This window comes from Salmo salar, chromosome 04, assembly GCF_965601325.2.
Source record: "Salmo salar chromosome 04, fSalSal1, whole genome shotgun sequence".
Taxonomy (NCBI): Eukaryota; Metazoa; Chordata; class Actinopteri; order Salmoniformes; family Salmonidae; genus Salmo; species Salmo salar.
The window spans coordinates 66,461,619-66,479,106 of NC_138294.1; the positions used below are offsets into that span (position 1 = coordinate 66,461,619).

At 42.7% G+C, this 17,488-nt stretch overlaps 1 protein-coding gene across 2 annotated transcripts; it reads left to right on the plus strand.

The window, feature by feature from the left end:
• The first annotated feature begins 343 nt into the window (after positions 1-343).
• On the plus strand, positions 344-16,884 carry LOC100196452 (PRKR interacting protein 1). 2 transcript variants are annotated; one of them, XM_014197085.3, is made up of 6 exons: positions 344-505; positions 706-784; positions 980-1,080; positions 1,212-1,297; positions 1,429-1,487; positions 16,301-16,711. In XM_014197085.3, exons 1-6 carry the CDS (start codon positions 377-379, stop codon positions 16,396-16,398), a joined length of 552 nt encoding a protein of 183 aa, XP_014052560.1. In that variant the 5' UTR covers positions 344-376; the 3' UTR covers positions 16,399-16,711. The 2 variants fall into 2 exon arrangements, with proteins under 2 accessions (XP_014052560.1, NP_001134953.1); NM_001141481.2 differs by having other exon boundaries at positions 366-505; positions 1,429-1,493; positions 16,301-16,884.
• The last annotated feature ends 604 nt before the right edge of the window (positions 16,885-17,488 follow it).

Here is a 17,488-nt window from a genome sequence, read left to right on the forward strand (position 1 = left end):
TTTTTAATTATGTTCCACCCCCTGACCATCCGCTCAATAAAAAAAATCGGCCCACGTCAATGTATTTGATGATCCCTGAACTAGGGGGAGGAGTGCCCCCTATTGGCCTATCAAGACTTCTGCATTACAACTTTCTCAAGGAGATGCTACTTTAGAATAACATTCTGCAAGGTAAATCAACTACCTTCATTTGAAAGAACATCGTTCATTGTGTTTTTCTACGAGGGCCTGCCTAATATACCAACAGTAAAATAATAACCAATTCAGCACAATACTCATTTATCATTTCCTGGAATGCACCCACCAGTACGCTAGGCGGAGCTAAACCTTGTACTTACAAATCAATGTAGAAGAAGACAAACATCATATTCGAAAGATGGCGGTGATCAAGGAAAAAGATGGGAGACCAGGGAAACCGCCAGGAAAGGAATCTCAACCTTTGATTATAGCCAAAACTCCAGCAGAGGAGCAACGCCTGAAGTTGGAGAGATTGATGAGAAACCCTGTAAGTGGCTGGGGAGGTTCGGGCCTTTGAGGATATCTTCAAATGGCACATGTTTATCTCCACAGCTAGCCAGGCTAACTAACGACGTTAGCACCAGCGAATATGTGCTTAACGTTACGGTAGATAGAACAGTGTGTTACTATAGCTACTAGTTAGTTAATTTGTCGTAAACATCTATGAATACTCACGTATGTTTACAGGATAAACCTGCACCTATCCCAGACCGACCGAAAGAATGGAACCCCCGGGCTCCTCCGGAGTTTGTGCGGGATGTGATGGGTAAGCTTGCAATTTGGCGGATGAATTAGTGAATTCTCAGGTAGCGGCAAGGACATGTGCGATTCCCTTTTTTTGCAGTCCAAGAGTAGAGCGAGCCCTTGCAAGAGAGGCTTATGGACGCATTTTTCAGAAACACTATAGACTAAGCAATGTGTGTTAAACCCACTGATGAGATATGTAATGAATCTTCTCCAGGCTCCAGTGCAGGAGCTGGAAGTGGAGAATTCCATGTGTACAGACACCTTCGCAGGCGAGAGTATCAGAGACAGGACTTTCTGGACAAGACGACTGAGAAGGTGGGCATTTTTTTTATTTTTTATTACGGGCTCCCCAAGGACACCCGACTACATCTTTTCTCATGGGAACCAATTTCTTTCAAGCGATGGGGGGTAACCAATAAGATTTTAATAATAAAATGTTCTTGCAGCAAAAGATGGATTTGGACTATCTTGACAAGGTGTCAGATAACCAACAGGCAGCTGATGAAAGAACAGCCAAACGCAGGAAGAAAAGGTTGGTGTAGTAATCATGGACCTGCTAAATTTTTTTTAAATGTATAGAGCATACATGGCCTTTATTCTTTGAGTCTCTGCTGTAAACTGTATACTTGCTGATGGTTTATGTTACACGTATGTATATTTCAGGGAAAAGCTGAAGCAGAAGAAGCTTATGGCAAAAAAAAGCAAGCAGGATGCCAACAAAGGTGAAGGTAAATGGAAAAAATGACATTTAAGTGATGAATTTTATTGAAACATGTCCCCTTCAGATGTTTGGAAGTGTGACGAAAGAGCAAGTCCACTACTCGTGTTGCTATGGCCACCCTTACAAAAAAGATACGTTTTGAAACTACAGTAAAAGTGCAGTCGACTGTGGTATTTTGGACACAGTAATTGCAGAATTACTGCAGTTGAACTGCAGTTAGAGTGCAGAATTACTGCAGTTCACCTTTTAGTAATTCTGCAATTATTACGGTAGTAAATGTTTTTTATTTTGGATGCAGTATTTGCAGCATACTCTGACTGCAATATTTTTTTCTAAGGGCAGTGCAAGAGCCAAATTGTACTTGCATATTGTGCTACAGAACAGGGCTAGGTTTCCCAATAGCATGGAACTTAAGCCATTGAGTGTTTGAATGATGCATTGTTTTCGTAACAGCCAAAGATGTAACATGCGTTTCACAAAACACATTTTCATTTTAGTAATTTAGCAGAAGTTCTTATACAAAGTGACTTACAGGAGCAATTAGGGTTAAGTGACAGATTTGTCGGCTTGTGGATTACAACCAGAAACCTTTTGATTACTGGCTCAATGCTCTTAACTGCTAGGCTAGCACGTAGAGAACGCTCACTAAAGCCTTGTTCACACTGGCAGTTTGAAGTGACTCAAATTCTATTTTTGCATATTCAAATCTGATCTTTTTTTCCTATAGTCTGAATAGCCAAAGAGCACTTGGAATCAGATATTTACAGCCAAATTTCAAACCACTCATATATAAATAAATCTGATTCTTGGCCATGCAACACTTCGGAACAGTCAACTAGGTTGTTAAAACTTTACAAACAAATGAGTGAATTGTCATCAGTTATCATCACAGCTGTGTACATTCCCCCTCAAGCAGACACCAAGACAGCCCTCAAGGAACTTCACTGGACTCGATGTAAACTGGAAACCATATATCCTGAGGCTGCATTCATTGTAGCTGGGAATTTTAACAAAGCAAATTTGAGAACAAGGCTACCTAAATTCTGTCAGCATATTGATTGCGCTACGCTTTGGTGTATTGTAAAGTGGTTGTTCCACTGGATATCATAAGGTGAATGCACCAATTTGTAAGTCGCTCTGGATAAGAGCGTCTGCTAAATGATGTAAATGTAAAATGTAAATGTAAAAATACACTCGATCACTGCTACTCTAACTTCTGCGACGCATACAAAGCCCTCCTCCGCCCTCCCTTCGGCAAATCCGACCACGACTCCATCTTGCTCCTACCGTCTTATAGGCAAAACCTCAAACAGGATGTACCAGTGACTAGAACCATTCAACGCTAGTCTGACCAATCGGAATCCTCGCTTCAAGATTGTTTTGATCACGTGGACCGCGATATGTTCCGGTCAGCCTCAGATAACATCGATGTATACGCTGACTCGGTGAGTGAGTTTATAGAGAAGAGCATTGGAGATGTTGTACCCACTGTGACTATTAAAACCTACCCTAACCAGAAACCGTGGATGGATGGTGGCATTTGCGCAAAACTGAAAGTGCGAACCACCGCATTTAACCATGGAAAGAGGTCTGGGAATATGGCTGAATATAAACAGTGTAGTTATTCCGTCTGCAAGGCAATCAAATAAGCGAAATGCCTGTACAGAGACAAAGTGAAGTCGCAATTCAACGGCTCAGACACGAGAAGTATGTGGAAGGGTTTACAGGAAATCAGACTACAAAAAGAAAACCAGCCAAGTCACGGACACCGACGTCACGCTTCCAGACAAACTAAACACCGTCTTTGCCCGCTTTAAGGATTATACAGTGCCACCGTTGCGGCCCACTAACAAGGACTGCCCCCTCCATGGCTGACGTAAGTAAAATATTTAAACGTGTTAACTAGAGGTCGACCGATTAATCGGAATGGCCGGTATTTTTGGACACCGATTTGGCCGATATTTTATATATATATATATATATATATATATATATATATATATATATATATATATATATATATATTGCTCAAAAAATTAAGGTAACACTAAAATAACACATCCTAGATCTGAATGAATGAAATAATCTTATTAAATACTTTTTTCTTTACATAGTTGAATGTGCTGACAACAAAAATCACACACAAATAATCAATGGAAATCCAATTTATCAACCCATGGAGGTCTGGATTTGGAGTCGCACTAAAAATTAAAGTGGAAAACCACACTACAGGCTGATCCAACTTTGATGTAATGTCCTTAAAACAAGTCAAAATTAGGCTCAGTAGTGTGTGTGGCCTCCACGTGCCTGTATGACCTCCCTACAACGCCTGGGCATGCTCCTGATGAGGTGGTGGATGGTCTCCTGAGGGATCTCCTCCCAGACCTGGACTAAAGCATCCGCCAACTCCTGGACAGTCTGTGGTGCAACGTGGCGTTGGTGGATGGAGCGAGACATGATGTCCCAGATGTGCTCAATTGGATTCAGGTCTGGGGAACGGGCGGGCCAGTCCATAGCATCAATGCCTTCCTCTTGCAGGAACTGCTGACACACTCCAGCCACATGAGGTCTAGCATTGTCTTGCATTAGGAGGAACCCAGGGCCAACCGCACCAGCATATGGTCTCGCAAGGGGTCTGAGGATCTCATCTCGGTACCTAATGGCAGTCAGGCTACCTCTGGCGAGCACATGGAGGGCTGTGCGGCCCCCCAAAGAAATGCCACCCCACACCATGACTGACCCACCGCCAAACCGGTCATGCTGGAGGATGTTGCAGGCAGCAGAACGTTCTCCACGGCGTCTCCAGACTGTCACGTCTGTCACATGTGCTCAGTGTGAACCTGCTTTCATCTGTGAAGAGCACAGGGCGCCAGTGGCGAATTTGCCAATCTTGGTGTTCTCTGGCAAATGCCAAACGTCCTGCACGGTGTTGGGCTGTAAGCACAACCCCCACCTGTGGACGTCGGACCCTCATACCACCCTCATGGAGTCTGTTTCTGACCGTTTGAGCAGACACATGCACATGTGGCCTGCTGGAGGTCATTTTGCAGGGCTCTGGCAGTGCTCCTGCTCCTCCTTGCACAAAGGCGGAGGTAGCGGTCCTGCTGCTGGGTTGTTGCCCTCCTACAGCCTCCTCTACGTCTCCTGATGTACTGGCCTGTCTCCTGGTAGCGCCTCCATGCTCTGGACACTACGCTGACAGACACAGCAAACCTTCTTGCCACAGCTCGCATTGATGTGGCATCCTGAATGAGCTGCACTACCTGAGCCACTTGTGTGGGTTGTAGACTCCGTCTCATGCTACTACTAGAGTGAAAGCACCGCCAGCATTCAAAAGTGACCAAAACATCAGCCAGGAAGCATAAGAACTGAGAAGTGGTCTGTGGTCACCACCTGCCGAACCGCTCCTTTATTGGGGGTGTCTTGCTAATTGCCTATAATTTCCACCTGTTGTCTATTCCATTTGCACAACAGCATGTGAAATTTGTCAATCAGTGTTGCTTCCTAAGTGGACAGTTTGATTTCACAGAAGTGTGATTGACTTGGAGTTACATTGTGTTGTTTAAGTGTTCCCTTTATTTTTTTGAGCAGTAAATATATATATATATTATTATAAAAAAAAGCACCTTTATTTAACTAGGCAAGTCAGTTAAGAACACATTCTTATTTTCAATGACGGCCTAGGAACAGTGGGTTAACTGCCTTGTTCAGGGGCAGAACGACAGATTTTTACCTTGTCAGTTCGGGGATTCGTTTTTTTTAACCTTCCGGTTACTAGTCCAACGCTCTAACCACCTGCCTTACTTTGCACTCCACAAGGAGCCTGCATGGCAGGCTGACTACCTGTTACGCTAGGGCAGCAAGAAGCCAAGGTAAGTTGCTAGCTAGTATTAAACTTATAAAAATCAATCAAGCTTCACATAATCACTAGTTAACTTCACATGGTTGATGATATTACTAGTTTATCTAGCGTGTCATGCGTTGCATATAATCGATGCGGTGCCTGTTAATTTCTCATCGAATCACAGCCTACTTCGCCAAACGGGTGACGATTTAGCACTGTCGTTGCACCAAACCTAACCATTAACATCAATGCCTTTCTTTAAAATCAATACACAAGTATATATTTTTAAACCTGCATATTTAGTTAATATTCCCTGCTAACATGTATTTCTTATAATTAGGGAAATTGTCACTTCTCTTGCGTTCTGTGCAAGCAGTCAGGGTATGTGCAGCAGTTTGGGCCGCCTGGCTCGTTGCGAACTGTGTGAAGTCCATTTATTCCTAACAAAGACCGTAATTAATTTGCCAGAATTGTACATAATTTTGACATAACATTGAAGGTTGTACGATGTAACAGCAATATTTAGACTTACCCGTTAGATAAAATACGGAACGGTTCCGTATTTCACTGAAAGAATAAACGTTTTGTTTTTTAAATGATAGTTTCCGGATTCTACCATATTAATGACCAAAGGCTTGTATTTCTGTGTTATTATGTTATAATTAAGTCTATGATTTGATAGAGCAGTCTGACTGAGCGATGGTAGGCAGCAGCAGGCTCGTAAGCATTCATTCAAACAGCACTTTCATACGTTTGCCAGCAGCGCTGTTTATGGCTTCAAGCCTATCAACTCCCGAGAATAGGCTGCTGTAACCGATGTGAAATGGCTAGTCTGTTAGCGGGGTGCACGCTAATAGCGTTTTAAATGTCACTCGCTCTGAGACTTGGAGTAGTTGGCTTTTGTGGAGCGATGGGTAAACGACGCTTCGAGGGTGGCTGTTGTCGATGTGTTCCTGGTTCGAGCCCAGGTAAGGGTGAGGAGAAGGACGGAAGCTATACTGTTACACTGGCAATACTAAAATGCCTATAAGAACATCCAATAGTCAAAGGTATATGAAATACAAATGGTATAGAGAGAAATAACCTCAAACTTCTTACCTGGGAATATTGAAGACTCATGTTAAAAGGAACCACCAGCTTTCATATGTTCTCATGTTCTGAGCAAGGAACTTAAACGATAGCTTTTTTACATGGCACATATTGCACTTTTACTTTCTTCTCCAACACTTTTGTTTTTGCATTATTTAAACCAAATTGAACATGTTTCATTATTTATTTGAGGCTAAATTGATTTGATTGATGTATTATATTAAGTTAAAATAAGTGTTCATTCAGTATTGTTGAAATTGTCATTATTTCAAATAAATAAATACAAAAAGCGGCCGATTTAATCGGTATCGGCTTTTTTTGGGGGGGGGGGGTCCTCCAATAATCGGTATCGGCGTTGAAAAATCATAATCGGTCAACCTCTAGTGTTAACCCTCGCAAGGCTGCCGGCCCAGACGGCATCCATAGCCGCGTCCTCAGAGCATGCGCAGACCAGCTGGCTGGTGTGTTTACGGACATATTCAATCGCTCCCTATCCCAGTCTGCTGTCCCCACATGCTTCAAGAGGGCCACCATTGTTCCTGTGCCCAAGTAGGCAAAGATAACTGAACTAAATGACTATCGCCCCGTAGCACTCACTTCTGTCATCATGAAGTGCTTTGAGAGACTTTAAGGATCATATCACCTCCACCTTACCAGCCACCCTAGACCCACTTCAGTTTGCATACCGCCCCAACAGGTCCACAGACGATGCAATCGCCATCATTCTGCACCCTGCCCTATCTCATATGGACAAGTGGAATACCTATGTAAGAATGCTGTTCATTGACTACAGCTCAGCATTCAACACCATAGTACCCTCCAAGCTCATCAAGCTGGAGGCCCTGGGTCTCAACCCCTCCCTGTGCAATTAGGTCCTGGACTTTCTGACTGGCTGCCCCCAGGTGGTGAAGGTAGGAAACAACATCTCCACTTTGCTGACCCTCAACACTGGGTCCCCACAAGGGTGTGTGCTCAGCCCCCTTCTGTACTCCCTGTTCACTCACGACTACGTGGCCATGCACACCTCCAACTCAATCATTAAGTTTGCAGACGACACAACAATAGTGGGCTTGATCCGTGGCCTCCAACTGCTCTTAAATGCAAGTAAAACTAAATGCATGCTCTTCAACCGATTGCTGCCCGCACATCCAGCATCACTACTCTGGACGGTTCTGACTTAGAATATGTGGACAACTACAAATACCTAGGTGTCTGGTTAGACTATAAACTCTCCTTCCAGACTCACATGAATCATCTCCAATCCAAAATTAAATCTAGAATCGGCTTCCTATTTCGCAACAAAGCATCCTTCACTCATGTTGCCAAACACACCCTCGTAAAACTGACCATCCTACCGATCTTTGACTTCGGCGATGTCATTTACAAAATAGCCTCCAACACTCTACTCAACAAACTGGATGCAGTCTATCACAGTGCCATCCGTTTTGTCACCAAAGCCCCATATACTACCCACCACTGCGACCTGTACGCTCTCGTTGGCTGGCCCTCGCTTCATACTCGTCGCCAAACCCACTGGCTCCAAGTCATCTACAAGTCTTTGCTAGGTAAAGCCCCGCCTTATCTTAGCTCACTGGTCACCATAGCAGCACCCACCCGTAGCACACGCTCCAGCAGGTATATCTCACTCGTCACCCCCAAAGCCAATTCCTCCTTTGGCTGCCTTTCCTTCCAGTTCTCTGCTGCCAATGACTGGAATGAACTGCAAAAATCGCTGGAGACTCATATCTCCCTCACTAGCTTTAAGCACCAGCTGTCAGAGCAGATCACTGCACCTGTACATAACCCATCTGTAAATAGCCCATCCAACTACCTCACCCCCATACAGTATTTATTTATTTATTTATCTTGCTCCTTTGTACCCCAGTCTCTCTACTTGCACATTTATCTTCTGCACATCTACCATTCGTGTTTTAATTGCTATATTGTAATTACTTCGCCACCATGGCTTATTTATTGCCTTACCTCCCTTATCTTACCTCATTTGCACACACTGTATATACCGTAATTTCCGGACTATTAAGCGCACCTGAATATAAGCCGCACCCACTGAATTAAAAAAAAATATATATATTATTTTGAACATAAATAAGCCGCACATGTCTATAAGCCGCATGTGCCTACCGGTACATTGAAACAAATGAACTTTACACAGGCTTTAACGAAACACGGCTTGTAACAAAAATAAATAGGCTTTAACGAAACACGGCTTGTAACAAAAAATGGAAAGTTAGCAGTAAGCTTCAGTTGTCTTTTTGCACTGAGTCAATTCCTCACGCTGCTGTTTCCAACGTCTTATCGACTCATTAAGACCAAGCTCCCGTGCAGCAGCTCTATTTCCTTTTCCAACAGCCAGATCAATCGCCTTCAACTTGAAAGCTGCATCATATGCATTTCTCTGTGTCTTTGCCATGATGAGGGTGACAAAATGACTACCGTAATCAGAATGATGGGAAGTTTGAGAGCGCTTGATTTTAATCTAAACAGTAAACAAAAGTTGTTTGACCTTAACCCGTTCGGCAATTTCATTGGTCTAATGAAAGCTTCATGCTGCCAAAAAACTGAGCACGTCACAGAATGTTTTTTTGGGGGGGGGGAGAAAAAAAATTGAAAGCGGGAAAAATCCATATATTAGCCGCGTCATTGTTTAAGCCGCGAGGTTCAAAGCCTGGGAAAAAAGTTGCGGCTTAGGGTCCGGAATTTACGGTAGACTTTTTTTTTCCTACTGTATTATTCACTGTGTTTGGTTTACTCCATGTGTAACTCTGTGTTGTATGTGTCGAACTGCTTTGCTTTATCTTGGCCAGGTCGCAGTTGTAAATGAGAACTTGTTCTCAACTAGCCTACCTGGTAAAATAAAAAAATTACCAACAATGACGAGACAGCCTACAGGGAGGAGGTGAAGACACTGTGTGGTGTCAGGAAAACAACCTCGCACTGAACGCCGTCAAAACAAAGGAGATAATCATGGACTTCAGGAAACAGCAGAGGGAGTACCCTCCTATCCACAGTGAAGGGACAGTAGTGGAGAAGGTGGAAAGCTTCAAGTTCCTCGGCGTACACATCACGGACAAACTGAAATGGTCCACCCACACAGGCAGTGTGGTGAAGAAGGCTTAACAGCACCTCTTCAACCTCAGGTGGCTGAAGAAATTTGGCTTATCACCCAAAACCATGACTAACTTTTAGATGCACAATTGAGAGCATCCTGTCGGGCTGTATCACAGCCTGGTACGGCAACTGCACCGCCCTCAACCGCAAGGCTCTCCAGAGGGCGGCACGGTCTGCACAACGTATCACTGGGGGAAAACTACCTGCCCTCCATGACCCCTAAAGCACCCATTGTCACAGGAAGGCCAAAAAGATCACCAAGGACAACTGCTCGAGCCACTGCCTGTTCACACTGCTACCATCCAGAAAGCGAGGTCAGTACAGGTGCATCAAAGCTGGGACCGAGAGACAGAAGCTGTTTTAATCTCAAGGCCATCAGACTGCTAAACAGCAATCACTAACTCAGATGCTGCTACCTACATTGAGACCCAATCACTGGACACTTTTTAATGAATGGATCACTAGTCACTTTAAACAATGCCACTTTAATAATGTTTACATATCTTACATTACTCATATATTTTATACCATCTATTGCACCTTGCCTATGCCGCCCGGCCGTCACTCATCCATATACTTACATGTACATATTCTCATCCACCCCTTTAGATTTGTGTGTATAAGGTAGTTGTTGGGGAATTGTTAGATTACTTGTTAGATATTACTGCACTGTCGGAACTAGAAGCACAAGCATTTCGCTACACTCGCATTAACATCTGCTAACCATGTGTATGTGACCAATAAAATTTGATTTGATGTGCTAGCAAGCTAACCAGCTAGCTAGTTGACTTGTGGTAAGCCATAAAGGACTTGTTTTGAATCCATCTTATTCTTTGAGACTCAGTGTTCTTACACTGATTTTGAACATTTAAAGCAACTGGGATACTTCCAGTGGCAGGCAATGACATCTTAGCTTACCACACAGCTTCTGAGTGAGAGGAAGCACCACCACCGATTACCCTATCCCACTGCATGCATTCCCGCCATTACCATGACAACTAGCATAGCAATGTCAGCAAACAAAACTTATTTGAGCATTAAGGCCTGCGGTGTGAACAAGGTTTAAGTGTGTTGTTGTATACTGAGTGAACAAAACATTAGGAACACCCTTCCTAATATTGAGTTGCACTGCATCCCCATTTGCCCTTAAAACTGTTGAGTGTGATAAACCCAGCAGCGTTGCAGTTCTTGAGACAATAAAACTGGTGCGACTGGCACCTACCATGCCCCGTTCAAAGGCACTTAAATCTATTGTCTTGCCCGTTCACTCTCTGAATGGCACACATACAATCCATGTCTCAAGGCTTAAAAATCCTTCTTTAACCTGTCTCCTCCCCTTCATCTACCCTGATTTGAAGTGAATTTAACAGGTGTAATCAATCAGGGATCATAGCGTTCACCTGGTCAGTCTGTCATGGAAATAAGTGTTCCTAATTCTTTGTGCGTTCAGTGTATGTTGATACGGATAGGATCGAAAGAAGGCGGCGCTGCCTTCGGATCAGCTTTCTCTCTTCACATTCTTACCTTCACATTAGAATGATTACACAATGCTGACAAATATTGGAAAAATAACTACATGAAAATTATTTCAATATGATTGAAATATGTAGCCTATAAAATATATCTTGTAACATTAATGCAGTCATTGGTTTTCATTAGATCCTTTTTTTTTTTTACCTTGATTCGCTTGTTTATAACATTGCCATCTTCATATTTGTATGTAACTATGACGTTATCGACAGTCACAAAGAGACAGATACACAATTTGATCTGTGTTTGGCTGAGATCTTGTGTGTAAAGCATTGAAAGTGAACTCCTTTGTATCTTTATCTGCCATTATGGTATCTGTGACAGCATGGATAGCACCATTGAGGCCATCTCAATTTTAAAGCAGTACATTTTCTTCTGTTGTATTTATTATGGATCCCCATTTTTTTTCTGGTGTCCAGCAACATAAGACAGTTACATACAGTTTAAAATACTACATACCATTACATTTCATAATTTCCACCACCACATATTTACAATACAACATCCATGTGCATGTGTGTGGAGTTTGTGTCTTATGTGTGTATTTTCACAGTCCCCACTGTTCCGTAAGGTGTATTATCTGTTTTTAAAATCCAATTCTACTGCTTGCATCAGTTACCTGATGTGGAATGGAGTTCCATATTGCAATGGCCCTATGTAGTACTGTGCGCCTCCCATAGTCTGTTCTGGACTTGGGGGACTGTGAAGAGATCTCTGGTGGCATGTCTTGTGGGGTATGCATGAATATCCGAGCTGTGTGCCAGTTGTTCAGACAGCTCGGTGCATTCAACATGTCAACACCTCACAAACACAAGTAGTGATGAAGTCAATCTCTCCACTTTGAGCCAGGAGAGATTGACATGCATATTATTAATGTTAGCTTTCTATGTATATCCAAGGGCCAGCTGTGCTGCCCTGTTCTGGGCAAATTGCAATTTTCCTAAGTCCCTCTTTGTGGCACCTGACCACACGACTGAACAGTAGTCCAGGTGCAACAAAACTAGGGCCTGTAGGACCTGCCTTGTTGATAGTGCTGTTAAGAATGCAGAGCAATGCTTTATTATGGACAGACTTCTCCCCATCTTATCTACTGTTGTATCAATATGTTTTGACCATGACAGTTTACAAGCCAGGGTTACTCCAAGCAGTTTAATCACGTCAACTTGCTCAATTTCACATTATTTATTACAAGATTTAGTTGAGGTTTAGGTTTTAGTGAATGATTTGTCCCAAATACCATGCTTTTAGTTTTTGAAATATTTATGACCAACTTATTCCTTGCCACCATTCTGAAACTAACTGCAGCTCTTTGTTAAGTGTTGCTGTCATTTCAGTTGCTGTGTTAGCTGATGTGTATAGTCATCTGCATGCATAGACACTGATTTTACTCAAAGCGAGTGGCGTATCGTTAATAAAGATTGAAAAAGTAAGGGGCCTAGACAGCTTCCCAGAGGAATTCCTGATTCTACCTGGATTATGTTGGAGAGGCTTCCATTAAAGAACACCCTCTGTGTTCTCTTAGACAGGTAACTCTTAATCCATAATATAGCAGGGGATGTAAAGCCATTACACAAGTTTTTCCATCAGCAAACTATGATAGATAATGTCAAAAGCCTCACTGAAGTCTAACAAAACAGCTCCCACAATATTTTTTTATACATTTCTCTCAGCCAATCATCAGTCATTTGTGTAAGTGCTGTGCTTGTTGAATGTCTGTCAATTTGTTTACAGTAAAATATCATTGTATCTAGTCAAACACATTGTTTTCCAAAAGTTTAGTACGGGTTGGTAACAGGCTGATTGGTTGGCTATTTGAGCCAGTAAACGGGGTTTTACTATTCTTGGGTAGCGGAATGACTAGCTTCCCTCCAGGCCCGAGGGCACACACTTTCTAGGAGGCTTAGATTGAAGATGTGGCATATCGTCCGCTATTATCCTCAGTCATTTTCCATCCGAAGTTGTCAGACCCCGGTGGCTTGTCATTGTTGATAGACAACAATCATTTTTTTCACTTCCACACTCACTTTACGGAATTCAAAATTACAATGCTTGTCTTTCAGAATTCTATCAGTTATACTTGGATGTGTAGTGTCCACTTTTTTTAATTGAACCTTTATTTAACTAGGCAAGTCAAATTCTTATTTACAATGATGGCCTACCGGGGAACAGTGTGTTAACCAGTGTGTTAACTGCCTTGCTCAGGGGCAGAATGACAGATTTTTAGTCTACCTGCCGCCCCAAAATAGCTCACATCTACCGCTTCTTAGACTTGCTTTCAATTAGTGACAGATCTATAACACATTTCTATGTGGATTTGGTCAGGTAGCCCAAAAAGATACATATTGCAGCTTTAACTACAGCCAAAAGTAAAGCCTAAAGCCAGGCAGAGATCAGGTAGGGACCCCTGACCAGTGACAGGTTTGAGCTGACAGACCACAGACAGAGGGGTGTTAGTATGTGTGTAACAGGATCCACCACCAGGGTTAGCCTACTGCTGACAAGTAGATCAGACAGGTGTTAAGTAGAAAAGGAAAAGAAAGGGAGAGAATTCAAGCTCAGGGAAATCGGAAATACCTCAGGGACGGGATGGATTTTCTTTACTGTCTTTCTCTTGCTCCTGCTAGAAGGGGTTAATGGTAACAGTTATACCTATTTGAACAAACATTTAAAAAGGGATGGCTTAATGTTATTTAAACCATGATATTGAGACAAAGCCGTACAGGCTTCGCCGAAGGACTATACACTTTTCATCGTACACAACACCAAGGAGAAAAAGCCAAACGTGTTGACTGTTTCTGGAGATACGTGAAAAACAAACATAGTAGGGAGTTAACATTAAAGTGATAATAAGGTATTTATTAATTAAACAGTAGCCCCAGTAGCAAATGTTAAAGGTGAGAGACCTGCCTTATGAACATGGGTCGTATTCATTAGGCACCAACCGGGGAAAAACTAACTAAAACATGAAGGGACTGGGCCTCCCGAGTGGCGTAGTGGTCTAAGGCGCTGTATCGCAGTGCTAGAGGCGTCACTACAGACCCGGGTTCGATCCCAGGCTGTCTCGCAGCCGGCCGCGACCGAGAGACCCATGAGGCAGCGTGCAATTGGCCCAGCATCGTCCGGGTTAGGGGAGGGTTTGGCCGGCTGGGATGTCCTTGTCCGATTGCGCTCTAGCAACCCTAGCGGGCCGGGCGCATGCATGCTGACTTCCGTCGCCGGTTGTACGGTGTTTCCGCCGATGCATTGGTGAGGCTGGCTTCCGGGTTAAGCGAGCAGTGTGGCTTGGCAGGGTTGTGTTTCGGAGGTCGCATGGCTCTCAACCTTAGCCTCTTCCGAGTCCATACGGGAGTTGCAGCGATGGGACAAGACTAACTACCAATTAGATCACAAAAAAGGGGTAAGAAATTGTCCAATAACAAACACCCATTTTACATTTTTGCTGCAGAGCATTATGTGCTCTAATGAATAGAACCCTGTAGTTGCTGGCATGTGATGCCTAAGTTGCTAATCTTACCAATGGAAAAAATAATTTAAAGTAGTTGGCAATATCAGTGGGTGTTGTGATGAACGAGCCAGCTAATTCAATGAATGATGGAGCTGTGTTTGCCTTTTTGCCCAAAATGTCATTTTAAGGTGCTCCAAAGCTTTTTACTATCATTTGTCATTTATCTTTATTTCATAGTGTAGATTTATTTTTATTCCGTTTAATCACGATTTCTCAAATTGCAGTACGTTTGCCAATCAGTTGTGCAGACACTTATTTGCTATTCCTTTTTCCTCATCCCGCTCAGACAAACAATTTTTCAATTCAAATGTGGATTTAGGTTTTTACAGTATTTTTCTTAATGGGTGTATGCTTATTAGTTACTGGGATAAGCAATTTCATAAATATGTCAAGTGCCGTGTCTGGTTGCCGACCTGCCCATGCCTGACTGTGCCTCTCGCTTTCGCTCGTTCAAGATGCAAGAGTTTCTATTGTCTGAAGTAGCCTACGGCCACTATTCGGTCTCCTCCGTTGCAAAAATGCTGACTCTAAGGAGTCGATTCCTAGTGAAATCTAAGCTTTACACCCAGAAATGGGAGTCGACACCGGGAGTCAAAGGGCAAGGAGTCGAGGAATCAATTATTTTGGAGTCGACTCGCCACTAGCAGGTAGTGGTGAATGACTCCGGCTCCTGCTCTGACTCAAATTTGACAAAACGGACCAAAATTAGCACAAGTGCTACAGCTGCAATGTCAGATGTGCACACACACTAATTAACTGGGTGATTGATTATGAATGCATATGGAGCCGTCTGACAATGTATACTAACCCAAATATTCAAGGCTAATTGGTAGCCTACGTCAGCCTAGCTGCCTAGGCAAATTGTATTTCTTTTTGGAGTCTACTCTCCCACTACATGTTGCGCACATACTTGATGTTCGCTAGGCTAGAATGGCTCTCAACTTGGTTTTTATAACATCATTGATGACTTTAGCTTATAAATGTCCACACTCACCAAGATGATATTTGGTAGCTCATTTCAGCGTAGTGGTGATTTTTAAGGGTGTATTTTACCATCTTTACAAACCAGAGAACGTTCAGAGTTATGCTCACTGTAGTACAGATAATGGAGGCATTTTGAAGGAGTCTGTGTGCGTTGGGAGGAGATGGAGACAGTTTGATATAAATGCATTCAGGTAGCAAAACAATTATCAATTTACACTACTGAAATTGGGGTAGTAAATCTATTACTTGAATCAAGTTGATAATACATTAATTTTAGCAAATATATTTTTATGACGGTTAGTTTTTTTCATTCACGTCGGTTACACTATTATACAATTAGCGTACCAGCCCTAGTGCCGATCATTGCCTGATCGCTCCCAACCCATAGAAATCCCCACCCTCTTGACTACTTTTAAATGGTGGAAGCCCTCAGTGGCAATCTCTATGCTAAAAGGAGTTACATCCATCTAGAGCCCGCTTTCTACCTCATGTTGTCAAGTGACTTGGGAATGCAAAATATAATCAAACGACACACTTGGCTGTTCTACGAGTGGTCTGATACATTCGTTAGATTACAAGCGCAATGTTATTAATGATGGTTTTGGGAAACAGATCAGAGATTTTAACGTTTCTAAACCCGGTCCAGTACAGTTTCTTAGTGGAAAATGGTAATGGTAAAAAGTTCTGGCAGAAGAGACTGATTTTGACTATCTTTGGTGTCCCCTCTCTTTAGATTCTGAGAAGTCCTCCTCCAGCAGTGAAGAGGACGACCAGGAGAGGGAGGCTGAGGATGATGCAGAGGCGCCCAGTTTCGTCATGGGGAAGAGATGAATGCATGGCTCCGGGTCATGAGACATGCTCCAAGATGAAATTGAACGGTGGGACAACATCTAATACCAGTTCAGAAGTCAAGACAGCCGAGCAACACAGCCTAGCTTTGATCAATGTCAGGGATTCGAGACATTATCTGAGAGCGAACCAAGGGAGATAAGCCTCTGTTAGGTAACTGCTATTCTTCCCAACTTGTGGTTGTAGCTAGATTCTTTGAATTGAGGTTGACAAAGCTGGGTTGTATTCAATAGGCACCAAATGGTCTGTAACGGGGAGGGACTACCTGAACTTGAAATAAAACGTGCTAATTTTTGTTTTTCGTTGCAAAAACCTTTTGCTACAGTGTGCCCTGATGAATATGATGATTAAGGTGTTAATTTCATGCATGTCTCTACTTTGAAACAGTTTCTTGTGTGATAGTGTCATTTCTCACATTTTTATTTTATACTATGCTTGTGTATATATTTTTCATAAACATCTGGGAGGAATTGGGCCTATATTTGCTGTATTTTACCCCTATAGAATCTTCTGGAATGTATTACTAAATGATAACCCAATTCCACTAGATATACAATTACTTTAGGTTGCACTTTCAAGCTATTTCCACAATGCTGAGCAGGACATAATACTCATAGGGGTCACTCCACTCCATCCTCCATGTGAAATGAATTTGGGGAAGGATAATAGAATTGGTCTAGTATTTGTAACAAGAGTCGTCTAGTACTAGTATTTGTAGTCTTTAATGGAATGAGTTTTGAACTAGTTTGCTGGTATGACATACCTTTTGACCTTGACTTGCAAATCGGCTATTGGCGGTTCCATTATACAACAAGATTGGTGTAATGCTTTATTTTCCTTCCTCAAATATGTGTATTGTTGGTTGCCAAGGACTATCACCCACAGTTACTCAGTTTTCACACCTGCCAGACTGGTTCGGTCGCTATTGTCAAGGGTCCTCCAGTGACCTATCACTACAGTTTTACATAGATGAGGAATCAGGTTTTGTCCTATTTTGAAAAACACATCCTAAACCGTTTAATCACTGTATCAAGTCCTACAGTAAGTGTTTGACCTGCATAGGATAACTTAC